We start from the raw sequence: 11,656 nt of genomic DNA on the forward strand, positions 1-11,656 counted from the left end.
TGCTCGTAACATATAGTAGCACGTAGGCAGAGTTCTCAGGTTTTTCTTTTTTTCTTTTTCTTTTATGGCATAGCGCTAGAATGAGATGCCCTGATGAATGGAACCATTAGACAAGTCATCAGAAGTTGCATGCAAGTTCAGGTAAATAAAAACTGGATACAGTTTAAAACTTTCTGAGACTTTAAAGCAAAATCGTCATACAACTAACAAACTAGGGATTCCTCGGCAAACAAACCGTGGGTAAGTGCGGCGCGGTACAAATTTCTGAATAAACTTCACCACCAACAGATAAACCATAATCACTACTTAGTGAGCTCGACACAAAGTTAGGCTTTAGAACAGTATCAGAAAAATAAAGCCAACTTACAGCTTATACATACTTTAAGTAGAGTATTTTTTTTCATACAAATATAAATCGATACTTTCGACTAGGTGGATAAGATTCAAGTAGTATACACAGTGGTATAAACAACTAGGCACTTTCTTACACCTCAATTAGTATATGCTTACAGTATTACAATAAAATGGAAACTGAAATGCAGAACACATAAGCAATCACAAAAAGATGTGTTCGTCAGGTACCCTATGCTAGACATGCGGCTTCCTGCATCTATCCTCAAGCAGTGGAATCTACAACTTCTGCCCGCTGGGAGAAAGGAACAAATTCAACAGCCAAGGTCTTTCAGTATCTGATCCCTTTTGCGACCTCAAAGAAATGGGCAACATTTTCCTCAGGAGTCCCCACCTTAATGCCATGACCAAGGTTCAATACATGTCCTTCACTACCAGCCTTCTGCACGGTGTCGTAAATCCGCTTGGTTATGAACTCTTTGGATCCAAAAAGAACACCAGGGTCCACGTTCCCTTGAACTGCTATGTTGGATCCCAATCGTTTCCTACCCTCGGCCATATCAACTGTCCAGTCCAAACTAACAACATCAACACCTGTCAACGGAAGCCTTTCCAGCAATCCACCAGATCCGCTTGCATATAATATCAGAGGTAAGTCAGGATGTGTTTCCTTGACAGAATCCACGATTTGCTTAAGATATGGCAAGCTGAATTCCTCAAAATCAACTGGGCTGAGTTCTGTAGCCCACGAGTCAAAAATTTGGACAGCCTGGGCGCCATTGTCAGCTTGGTATTTAATGTAGCTAGCCATGGAAGTTGTAAACTTCTGTAGCAAATTATGTAGAATCTACAAGAAACAGAGAGCAGCGATCAAGGTCAATATTATTTTCACAAGAGCGCACGACATGGAGAAGGTTAGAACGAAAGGAGGCATAATCCAACTGCATATCTCTGATTTTATTCACTAAACAATATGACAACAGATTTTCCATATGACCCATGCTAATAAAATATAATGCTGTGATTTGCAGTGCTTTGCCATATAATTATATAAGTCAACTAAAATATTACGAGATTGCTAACAGCGTAGCACTATCAGTAAGTCGACTAAAAGAGGCACTATCAGCAAGTTTCAACCTATTAGGCACTGGGATAGTTTCGAAGGAAGAAATAATAAATTGCCTCCGAAGGAAGAAAATGCGTTGTGCAAAAATATTGATTAGAACTAGGATTGTTTGCAATACCGCTGGTTCTGCGAAGGCCATTCTCTTAATCTTTGAGAAATTCTTGGATGAACCTCCCTCCACGCAATAAGATGCCAAGGTAAAGGGGGCTCCAACAAAACCAAGCACCGCAGCTTCATTTTTAACCTGAGAAGAAAACAGTGAAATCTGTTAGGAAATATGCAACTTATATTCCCATGAGGCCATAGACCAGTATATATACATGTACAGGTGCAGGAAATATGCAGAAAACCCCTTATACAATGGGGTAAAGACAAAAGGCTACATGACTATATATACTACTCTAACACCCCCCCTCAAACTCAAGGTGGATGAACAACACTGAGTTTGGAGAGATAGAAGCCATGTTGTGCTCTAGTCTGGGCCTTCGTAAAGAAATCCGCCAACTGTAACTCGGAAGGCACATACTGAAGAGCAATAACCTGATCCTGCACACCAACACGCACATAAAAAGCATCAACACCAATATGCTTGGTGAGCTCATGCTTCACAGGGTCGCGCGCAATGCTAATAGCACCTGTACTGTTAGACAATAGCAGAGTAGGTGTAGTGACAGAAACACCAAAATCCTGAAGTAACCACCGTAACCAAGTCACCTCTGCCGTCAAAAGAGCCATAGCTCGCAACTCAGCCTCTGCACTCGAACGGGAAACTGCGGTCTGTTTCTTCGTCTTCCAGACAATGAGAGAACCACCAAGGAAAAGACAGTAAGCAGAAAGTGAACGGCGATCCGAGGGATCACTAGCCCACGTAGCATCCGAATAGGCCTAAAGCTGTAATGAACTGGAGCGAGGAAAGAACAAACGGTGAGAGATCGTGCCACGAAGATATCGGAGAACACGAAGAAGGTGACTGTAGTGAATCGAAGTGGGAGCAGAGACAAACTGACTCAAAATATGGACTGGATAAGAGATATCCGGACGAGTGACAGCTAGATAGACAAGACTCCCAACAAGATGACGATAACGCGTCGGATCAGACAAGGGGTCACCATCAGTATCATGAAGGTGAACATTGAGCTCCATAGGAGTCTCAACAATGCGCTATCAGTAAGAGCAGCACGAGCAAGAAGATCCTGGATATACTTTTCCTGGGAAATAAAAAAGCCATCAGAGGTAGAAGAGACTTATATCCCAAGAAAGTATCGAAGAGGGCCAAGATCAGACATAAGAAACTGCTCACTAAGACGGGCCTTCACAAAGGCAATATACTCAGGGTCGTCACCAGTGATGATCATGTCATCGACATAGAGAAGAAGAAGAGTCCGACCACGAGCTGAAAAGTGGACAAACAACGCTGGATCATGATCACTCGCTGAAAAACCAGCGGCAGTCACCACAGAGGCAAAACGCTCAAACCAGGCGCGAGGGGCTTGCTTAAGGCCATAGAGAGAGCGACAAAGACGGCATACCATGCCATCAGGAACAGAATACCCAGGTGGGGGTTGCATGTAAACCTCCTCACGCAGCTCACCATTAAGAAAGGCATTCTTAACATCAAGCTGAGACACAGACCAATGACGAACAGAGGCCACGGCAAGAAGTGTGCGAATAGCGGTCATATGGGCCACAGGAGCAAAAGTCTCATCATAATCAGGACCATGCTCCTGCTGAAAGCCACGAGCCACAAGATGAGCTTTGTAGCGCTCAAGAGATCCATCGGAACGAGTCTTAACCTTGTAGACCCACTTACAAGTGATTGGACGAACATCGGGAGGAAGAGAAACAAGGTCCCACGTGCCGGTGCACTCAAGAGCAGCAAACTCCTCTGCCATCGCAAACTGCCATTCGGGATGAACAACAGCTTGATGATAAGAAGTCGGCTCAAGAACAGCAGCACTAGCGCTTGGAAAACCAAGACGATCAACAGGCGGAAGCGGACTAGGACGTAAGCCATAAGTAGGCTGAGAGGAGGAAGATGGCACATCAGAGGCAGATGGCGCATCAGTAGATGCATCCACAACACATGGACGACGAGTATAAAAGTGAGAGAATGATGGAAGAATGCCAGGAGGAACCATCGGGGTAGACTCAGGTGAGGGAGAAGGAGATGTCCCTGGAAAGGAAGGTGCAGAATCATGTGATAAGCGAGGTGAGGAAACCATCGGAGATGGCGAAGTTGGATGTGCAATAGTCGGAGAAGCAGGGGGAGTATGACGGATGGACAAGGGCTCAACGAGGGTGATAGATGTGTCAGGAAAAGTGAGGAAAGAGATATCCTCTACTGCAAAGGTCGATGAAGATGGGCGCGGGTAGAAGGGACGAGACTCATCAAAAGTCACATCCCGAGAAATACGCATCCGACGACCGACAGGATCCCAACAACGATAGCCCTTGTGCTCATCACTATAGCCTAAGAAGACACACTCGACAGACTGAGCGGACAGTTTGGTGCGTTCACGAGGGGCAAGAAGAACATAGCAAACACAACCAAACAAACGAAGCGTTGAATAATCAGGAGAACGATCAAAGAGACGCTCAGAAGGAACACCACCCTGTAGAGCAGCGGATGGCTGAAGGTTGATCAGATAGGTGGAGGTGGAGACAGCCTCAGCCCAAAAATGAGGCAGAAGAGAGGCGGCGATCATCAACGCACGAGCCGTCTCAAGAAGGTGACGATGCTTACGCTCAGCCACACCATTCTGAGCATGAGCACCAGGACATGAGAACTGGGCAAGAGTACCCTGCTCAGCAAGGGCTCCACGCAACATCTTGGAGATATACTCTCCAGCAGAGTCAGCACAAAACACACGAATAGGCGTAGAGAACCGAGTGTGAACCATGGCAGCAAAACGTTTATAGATAGATAAGACCTCACTACGAGAAGACATAAAATATATCCAGGTGTATCGAGAGAAATCATCTATAAAGATAATATAGTAGCGATGACCTCCTTTTGAGGCAAAGGGAGCTGGACCCCAGACATCAGAGTGAACAAGGTCAAAAGGACGCTGAGACACAGTGTCGCTGTGAGGATAAGGTAACTGGACCTGTTTACCAAGCCGACAACCCTGACAGTCTAAAGACACACCGCCGGAGACGGATCCAAGAAGACCACGTCGAACTAAGGATGAGAGACGAGAGCCACATAGGTGACCAAGGCGATGATGCCACTGCTAAAAAGAGCTTGTAGACAAGGGAACATAAGAGGAGAGACTGGCGACAGCAGCAGCGGATGGAAGATGAAGCCAGTCAAGCTCCCAGAGACCCTGAGAGTCACGACATCGAGGACCGGCGCCAAGGAGAGTACCAGTATGACGGTCCAGAACGGAACAAGAGTCAAAGTCGAGAATGACACGACAACCAGAGTCAACAATCTGTCCACCAGAAATGAGCTGCATGGTAAGTCGGGGAACATGAGCAACATCGGGAACATGAAAAGAAGAAGTGCTAAGAATGCCTCGGCCAGTAACCGGGAGAGAGGTACCATCAGCGGTAAGAACATGAACAGGAGAATTGAGAGGTCGAGTAGAGGACAGAGTGGATGAATCATGAGTCGTATGAAAAGATGCTCCAGTATCAAGAATCCATGGAGATGTACCTGCTTGTATAGAAGGTGGTCTCACAATGCCAGAAGAGTCAGCAGCAGAACCAGCAGAACCTCTCGATGGAGAACCGAAGGATGGAGCTAGCAGGCATCGAACTCGCACAATCTCCTGCTCGGTCAGGGGCGCAACTGAAGAGGTCGATGTAGATGCGCCCGACAATAGAGAGTCGGAGGCAACCAACAGGGCGCGAAGTCGTGCAATCTCCTCCTCAGTGAAGTACACAGCTGAAGTAGTCGACGCAGTAGCACCGGCAGCATCAGGAGAGAAGCGGCCACCACCACCTGTGGAAGCCGCTAGATGTGGCGGTGTAGCATGACCAGTAGTATCCACACAGGCCGGTGGAGGAGACGAGGCCGTATGTAGACAAGCACCAAGCGTCAATGGAAGACGCCTGTGCGAGGCGGAGTCGACGGAGCCATATGCACCAGCACTACCAGTGAAAGTCGCGAGAGTCAACGTAGAGCGACGGTCACCATGTGCAGATGTCGTGAGAAGAGTCGCTGAGGAGCGACCAATACAACCGCGGAAGACGCCGCAGCGGACGACGTCACAGGCTGACGAGCACCAAGCACCAAGGAAAAGTGCATATGCGAGACAGGATCAGTGTAGGGTACACCTTCCAAAATCAGCGGACAGTGCGGAGAGGAAATTGTACCCGACGACATTATGCTTTTTTTTACCAAAGGCAACCAGTCAAACAGCCAACAGAGCGGCCGAGCAAATCAGATCGGGACCAGTAGGCGGCGGCGGAGCAGATCAGATGACAGCAAGTGGAGGAGGCTGATGCAACACGTCACGGGCCTGCACGGGAGGAAGATGGTGCAGCAGCCGCAAGTGGACAAGCACAAGCTAGCAAAGCCACCAGAACGACGTGGCGTGAGGAGTTACAGCAGATGCCCAAGGCAGCAGGCCAACAGCCAGCCAGGCCCAAAAATCGTCCAAGGCGTGGCCCAAAGGAACGACGTCCAGGTCAACGCACGAAGCGGCCACGAACCGATCGCAATGGCGGCTGACTTCCTGCACGCGCTACACGGCGGGCTGGCGAGAGGACGGCTGCCGAACAGCGACGGAGGCGGGCAGGTGTCAGACGGCGGGGCAGGGGGCCGCCCCAATCCAAGCGGCGTCGATCTGCAGGCGAGATGGGTTGGAGCGATCTGGACGGCGGCAGCGGTTTGAGGCACGGAAAAGCAGCGACGAGAGAGGGTGTGAGGGCAGCACGTGAGCCTGCGGGTGAGAGGAACAACGACGGCCGGCCGACAAAGGACAGCAGCAGCAGGAGATTGGATCAGGAGAGCACGAGTTGCGGCGTGCGAAAAAAAAAACCATAGGGCTCTAATACCATGTTAGGAAATATGCAACTTGTATTCCCATGAGGCCATAGGCCAGTATATATACATGTACAGGTGCAGGAAATATGCAGAAAACCCCTTATACAATGGGGTAAAGACAAAAGGCTAGATGACTATATATACTACTCTAACAGAATCCCCCTGTTAAAATGATTGTTACTGCTAAAACAACAGCAGAGACGAGCACGCATAGCCTCACACTCTTTAAGGAACATATTCTATTAGTTTAAACAGTCAATAAATATTGAAACTGTTCCAATTATAATAATTATCATGATAGTTACAGCTCCAAAATTGTGTCGTTAATAAATAATCTAATTGTATTATAATGAAAATGTTATTTAAAAAACCATTGCAATATCGAGCACTTGTCATGACAAATAACATTCATACCCATTACTGGATGTGTGATTGTGCAATTGTACAGATTCAGAAAGTAATGGTACTCCCTCCGTTTTCTTATAATGAAAACTGGGGGAGTATAAAAATACAGAGGAAGCCTATTGCCATGGAGAAGATGACACTCTATAGCCTAAAGACTCTCGGTAAGCAAGTCTCCGAAAGTACAGAATATACCTAAAGTATCTAAAAGTTGTTTACGGATTGAGGCTGACCAAGTAGAGGTACAATGGGTAACTTAAGAATCAGATAATGTTATAGCTTCTAAAATGTGGAGTTGCAATGAAGCCATGAAACCCATGCAAAAGCATGCACGTGAGCTTCTCAGATTCAGTGATTACACTATCATGATTCAACTTATCTACAATATTGTCATGACTCTGAAAAGCTCCAAGTAATGCAACATTGAGAGGTTGATACAACTAGTTAGCAACTTGATAATTGATCTATTAGAATGTCACGCTTTGAAGAAGAAAGGTGTAGACGGACCATAAAAGTGTAAAATTACATGTTGGTGTCCGAGTATCCGAGAATGCATTTGAAAGAAACACCTATTTCAAATTCCCATGCCTGAACTCTGAAGAGTATACTAACCTCTCCTCGCAGCAAATTTAAAGCCTGTCCTACATAAGGGACCCACTCCTCTGGAACGAATTCCCTGACTTCGTTCACAGCCGCTGCTGTTCTCAAGGGATCATATATCACTGGACCTTTTCCTTTCACAATGTCAAAAGGTATGTTCATCCCAGGAAGTGGAGTAAGGATATCCGAGAACAAGATAACCTAGGAAAGGCAAATGACAAAAAAACAAGAAACTGCATCAATAATTGAACATCAGATACTGGCAACATCTCAAGTCATGTAAGCCTTTGAGACTTGCAAAAGAGAAATTTCAAAAAACATACAGAAAGGGCCCAAGTCCACAGCTTACTCCATCAGGCTTGAAGACCTTCCATGGCTGCAGAGAGATCTCAACAACAAGGTCAACATTTTCTGATCTTTCACGGAACAAAGGATATTTCTCGCAGAGATTTTGATAGCTCTGTTACAAAAATCAAAATGCCAACATGTTAAGGAAAGAAGGGCCCTCTTTTCTTGGTACAGAAGAAAAATAGCCCAACGAAAAGGAGACATCAGTCATTATTCAAACAAGAAACAGCCTAGCTCACTGTCTCACTATAGTGGTAAAAACCATGAAAAGAAAATCTCATGTTTACTTTAGAAAAAACAAAATATATTCTGCCATCAACTTGCATTTTTTTTATGAACAGAACTGTAGATAAAATCGTTGCTGGAGGATTTGAAAATAGGATACACTAGGAATTCATAGAACTATTTCTGCATTCTGCAGATAGTTATGCCAGCCTCTGGTTACCTCAACTAGTCCAGACCTCTCACGCCCTATTATACTAGTAATTAATAATCTAGTTTACAACCATGTATATCTTGTTATAGTTATATGAATTTCTCAGGCTCAATTTTAACTGAAACCATAACAACTTAACTTAAATTCGCTATCCGGAATCGCATCTTGAGTTATTGACTCTCTTTCTGATTTCGACTTTATTTCTCTAATATAATTGCACGCCTGAGTGCTAATTGGGAAATGCTTGTGAAGAGAATAAGTGGTGTTTCAGCTCATGTCGTTATTTAGAGTGAACCTGCCTTCATGTACCTCCCGGCCTGCCTCATGAGCCAGACAGGCGGCCTCTCCACCTTCTTCCCCTTGATTGCGCTCACCAGCAGCGGCTCCTCCGCCGTCCCGGCCACAGCCGCCTCCGCAACAGCCTCTGAAACACCCCCAGTCAAAATAACCCCTAGTAGATGCTTACATCTTGTGCCAGACCGCCGAACTAGTGAACAGAGGAGGAGGCAGCTCACCTCCGACGGCGCTGCAGCGGACGGAGGGGAGCGGCTGGCGGGCGGGGCCGGCGCGGGTTGTCCTGCGGAGGAGGGAAGTGGACGGCAGCGAGAGGGGCGGGCACGCGGTCGCCATTGGGGCTGGTGGGGCGAGCCGCGGAGTGGGAAGGCGACGACCTCGGCTCCGGGGGGGAGTCGAAGCGGATGGGATGGGGGGCGATGAGAAATCGGGACTTGGGATGAGATGTCTGCTTACGCGGATAATAGTGTGGGCGAGCCACTGCGATTGGTGTCTCGGATCTCCAGTTGGGCCACTCCAGTCCAGTCGGTGCTATTTTTGTGTCGTCCCACCTCGGGCCGAACAGCCCGCGTGTTGTTCAAAAAAAAAAACCGTTTGTCTTCGTACGGTGGAATGGTGGATGAGCATACTTGGATTTTATGATATACTGGTACAATGCCCGTGCGTTGCCACGGGCTCTTGAAATAGTTTGCAAGAGTTATATAAAGATAATGCATGTTAAATTTCACACGTACAGACAATATAACACAGACACAATTATTTAATAATTAAAGTACATTTTTGCAATGTAAATTGCCAAAAAAAAATTAACGGCATGTCCTTGTAACAAACTTAATGGAGTTCCAACTAAACATCTATTATAAAATTATTAATATCTAGGTTATACGCTTAAGAAATTCTTCCACAATATACGGAAAGTTGTCTTTAGCTTCATTCCCACGATGTTTTAGCAAGCATAATAAAAACTGCTTTCTCAACTCATATCCATCCTCAACAAACAATATATGTAGTTAGTATGAAAATAAGTAACGGACAATACTCACCGCGCAAACCGGCTTGACCCGTTCCAATAGAGCATAAAATGAATCATCGCTAATCATAATTCCCATTAACATCAACCAGTATTCTTGGTGTTTATTACTGTTAGTCAACTGGCATTTCAAGTTTCATTACTGCCTGAAATGAAGGTTATCACTCTAAAATAGCATGGTCATATTAGTGACCGTGCAAACTTCAAGATTTAAAACCGATAAGCAGCCCTTCAAATTGGAAAGGGTGCACGTGCAACGCACGTAAGTTTAGGAATTTCTTCATCATTTTGATTATCTAAATCAATTTTTTTCATAATAGTTGTCACAATAACATGTTATGTTTAACAAGAATTGGTCTAAACTGAAATTTTATAACAATCCAAAGTCCAATTTCGGCAAACAGCCTCCTCGCTAGCAAGATGTGTCAGCACCATCCAATCGCCATCTCACAACTGTCATCCTGGTGGTTTGGATTTCTGAATATGTTTGTCTCTTTCCTGCCGCACGCAACACTTTATCTCCATGTCACGCCGAATCTTCTTTTTGGGCTATCATCAGGGGATTTTGTCTACCTAAATATAATCACACACCATGAAGACAAGCTCGAATTGCTGGTGGCTTGGATCGTCTCAACAACACCCAACCAAGAACCAACCGACCAGGCTCGATCCTCTGCAAGGAGGGCATACCAAATCATCTCCTTTTTTATCAACACAGATAGAATGTTCAAAACAATACCATCGTAATCAACATGGGCAAAACATAGCAAAAAATAAGGACATGCTATTGTTCTACGCGAGACAATAAGCAACTTCAGCATCCAGTGTCCCATCATCTACCATGAAGATTGGGAACTCTGTCGTTCCAAGATATGCTTCAATATTTCAATATTTCAAGATTGGGAACTCATTGCATGTAACTTTTTTCTTGCTTGTTAGCATAAACCCAGACATTGTCACCCCCACAACAGAAAACATTAAGGTTTCAAAACAAAAGAAAACATTTGAACAAAAGAAAGTTAACGTATAGCAGATCTCAACCCATCTTACATCGCAAACTGTTAACCCCAATATTTCATGATCTGAATGGGGGAATTAAGGTTGGATTTTGTCTCTGACGAATCAGATTTCTGGACATTGTCAACATCAAGATTCCATCGCATGGTTTCATAACAATCAACCTGTACATGGATCTCTGATTAAATTCTAGCCACTATCATGAAGCTCCCGGTCAGCAAGAGTTGTATTTTTTCTGTTTAAGCGGGCACCTAGTTTTTCTAATACATGGATGTAATTCTCCCCATGTGGCTCAAAAGAAGCATGATGCCCCTGGGTTCCTGAACCTTGACCCAACGCCACCCATTTATTTGTGACAATTTATGCCCAAATTTATCTCAAACAAAAGGTATGCCCAGATCTGTAACACAAGCAGCTGAACAATTAATATATATATATATCCTAGCCTTCTTTTTCATACGACTCATGAGATTCTACAGCAACAAAAATGATTTTACATTTTCTTTCACACACACATGAACCAGAGCTGCTAGGCGGCAATATTCCACCATTTGACAATAACTATAACGATAAAGAATGACTACCAGACCATATCCTTTACTACATAATGGAATACTAATGTGCAAACAAATGCCACTATTGCTCCTGAAGTATTCATATCATCGAGTAAGAATGGTTGCATGTTTATCACCTTTTTCAATCCAATGAAACTGATGTTATAACGCATTACACATGCTATGAAAGAAATTGATGAGAACAATATTACATTTGCTCTTACTGCAAATCAACACCAACAAATCTATAATAGGTTCATGCATAAAGCAAGTGAATTTGAAAAAGAAACCAAAACCTTATTAAGTGATCCTAATTCCATGTGAAGTTGCCTAGGAAAAATAGAAGTGGAGGATCAAGGTGGATTCCAAATAATAGTAATATAATACTCCTTCAAGGTAAAAAAAATGAAATCTAGTGGGTACAAGCATTTTGAATAATAAAGAAAATTAAGATCTAACTATATACGTGCAATGCATGTTTCTAAAATTCAAAGTATGTATGAAT

General features: G+C 44.6%; 1 protein-coding gene across 1 annotated transcript; it reads right to left on the bottom strand.

The window, feature by feature from the left end:
• Positions 1–247: 247 nt before the first annotated feature.
• Positions 248–9,052, bottom strand: LOC109761466 (uroporphyrinogen decarboxylase). The gene is made up of 6 exons (XM_020320280.4): positions 8,772–9,052; positions 8,556–8,680; positions 7,822–7,932; positions 7,485–7,673; positions 1,596–1,721; positions 248–1,198 (listed from the first exon to the last, which is right to left on the bottom strand). Exons 1-6 carry the CDS (start codon positions 8,884–8,886, stop codon positions 683–685), a joined length of 1,182 nt encoding a protein of 393 aa, XP_020175869.1. The 5' UTR covers positions 8,887–9,052; the 3' UTR covers positions 248–682.
• Positions 9,053–11,656: the final 2,604 nt, after the last annotated feature.

The sequence above is a fragment of the Aegilops tauschii genome, chromosome 4 (genome assembly GCF_002575655.3).
Source record: "Aegilops tauschii subsp. strangulata cultivar AL8/78 chromosome 4, Aet v6.0, whole genome shotgun sequence".
Lineage (NCBI taxonomy): Eukaryota > Viridiplantae > Streptophyta > Magnoliopsida > Poales > Poaceae > Aegilops > Aegilops tauschii.

Coding starts and splice junctions, on each gene's coding strand:
- LOC109761466 (XM_020320280.4), bottom strand. CDS start 8,886: ATGGCGACCGCGTGCCCGCCCCTCTCGCTGCCGTCCACTTCCCTCCTC. Junction 8,681..8,771: donor CCGCTGCAGCGCCGTCGGAG/GTGAGCTGCCTC, acceptor GGGGTGTTTCAG/AGGCTGTTGCGGAGGCGGCT. Junction 7,933..8,555: donor AGGCCGGGAGGTACATGAAG/GCAGGTTCACTC, acceptor TTTTTGTAACAG/AGCTATCAAAATCTCTGCGA.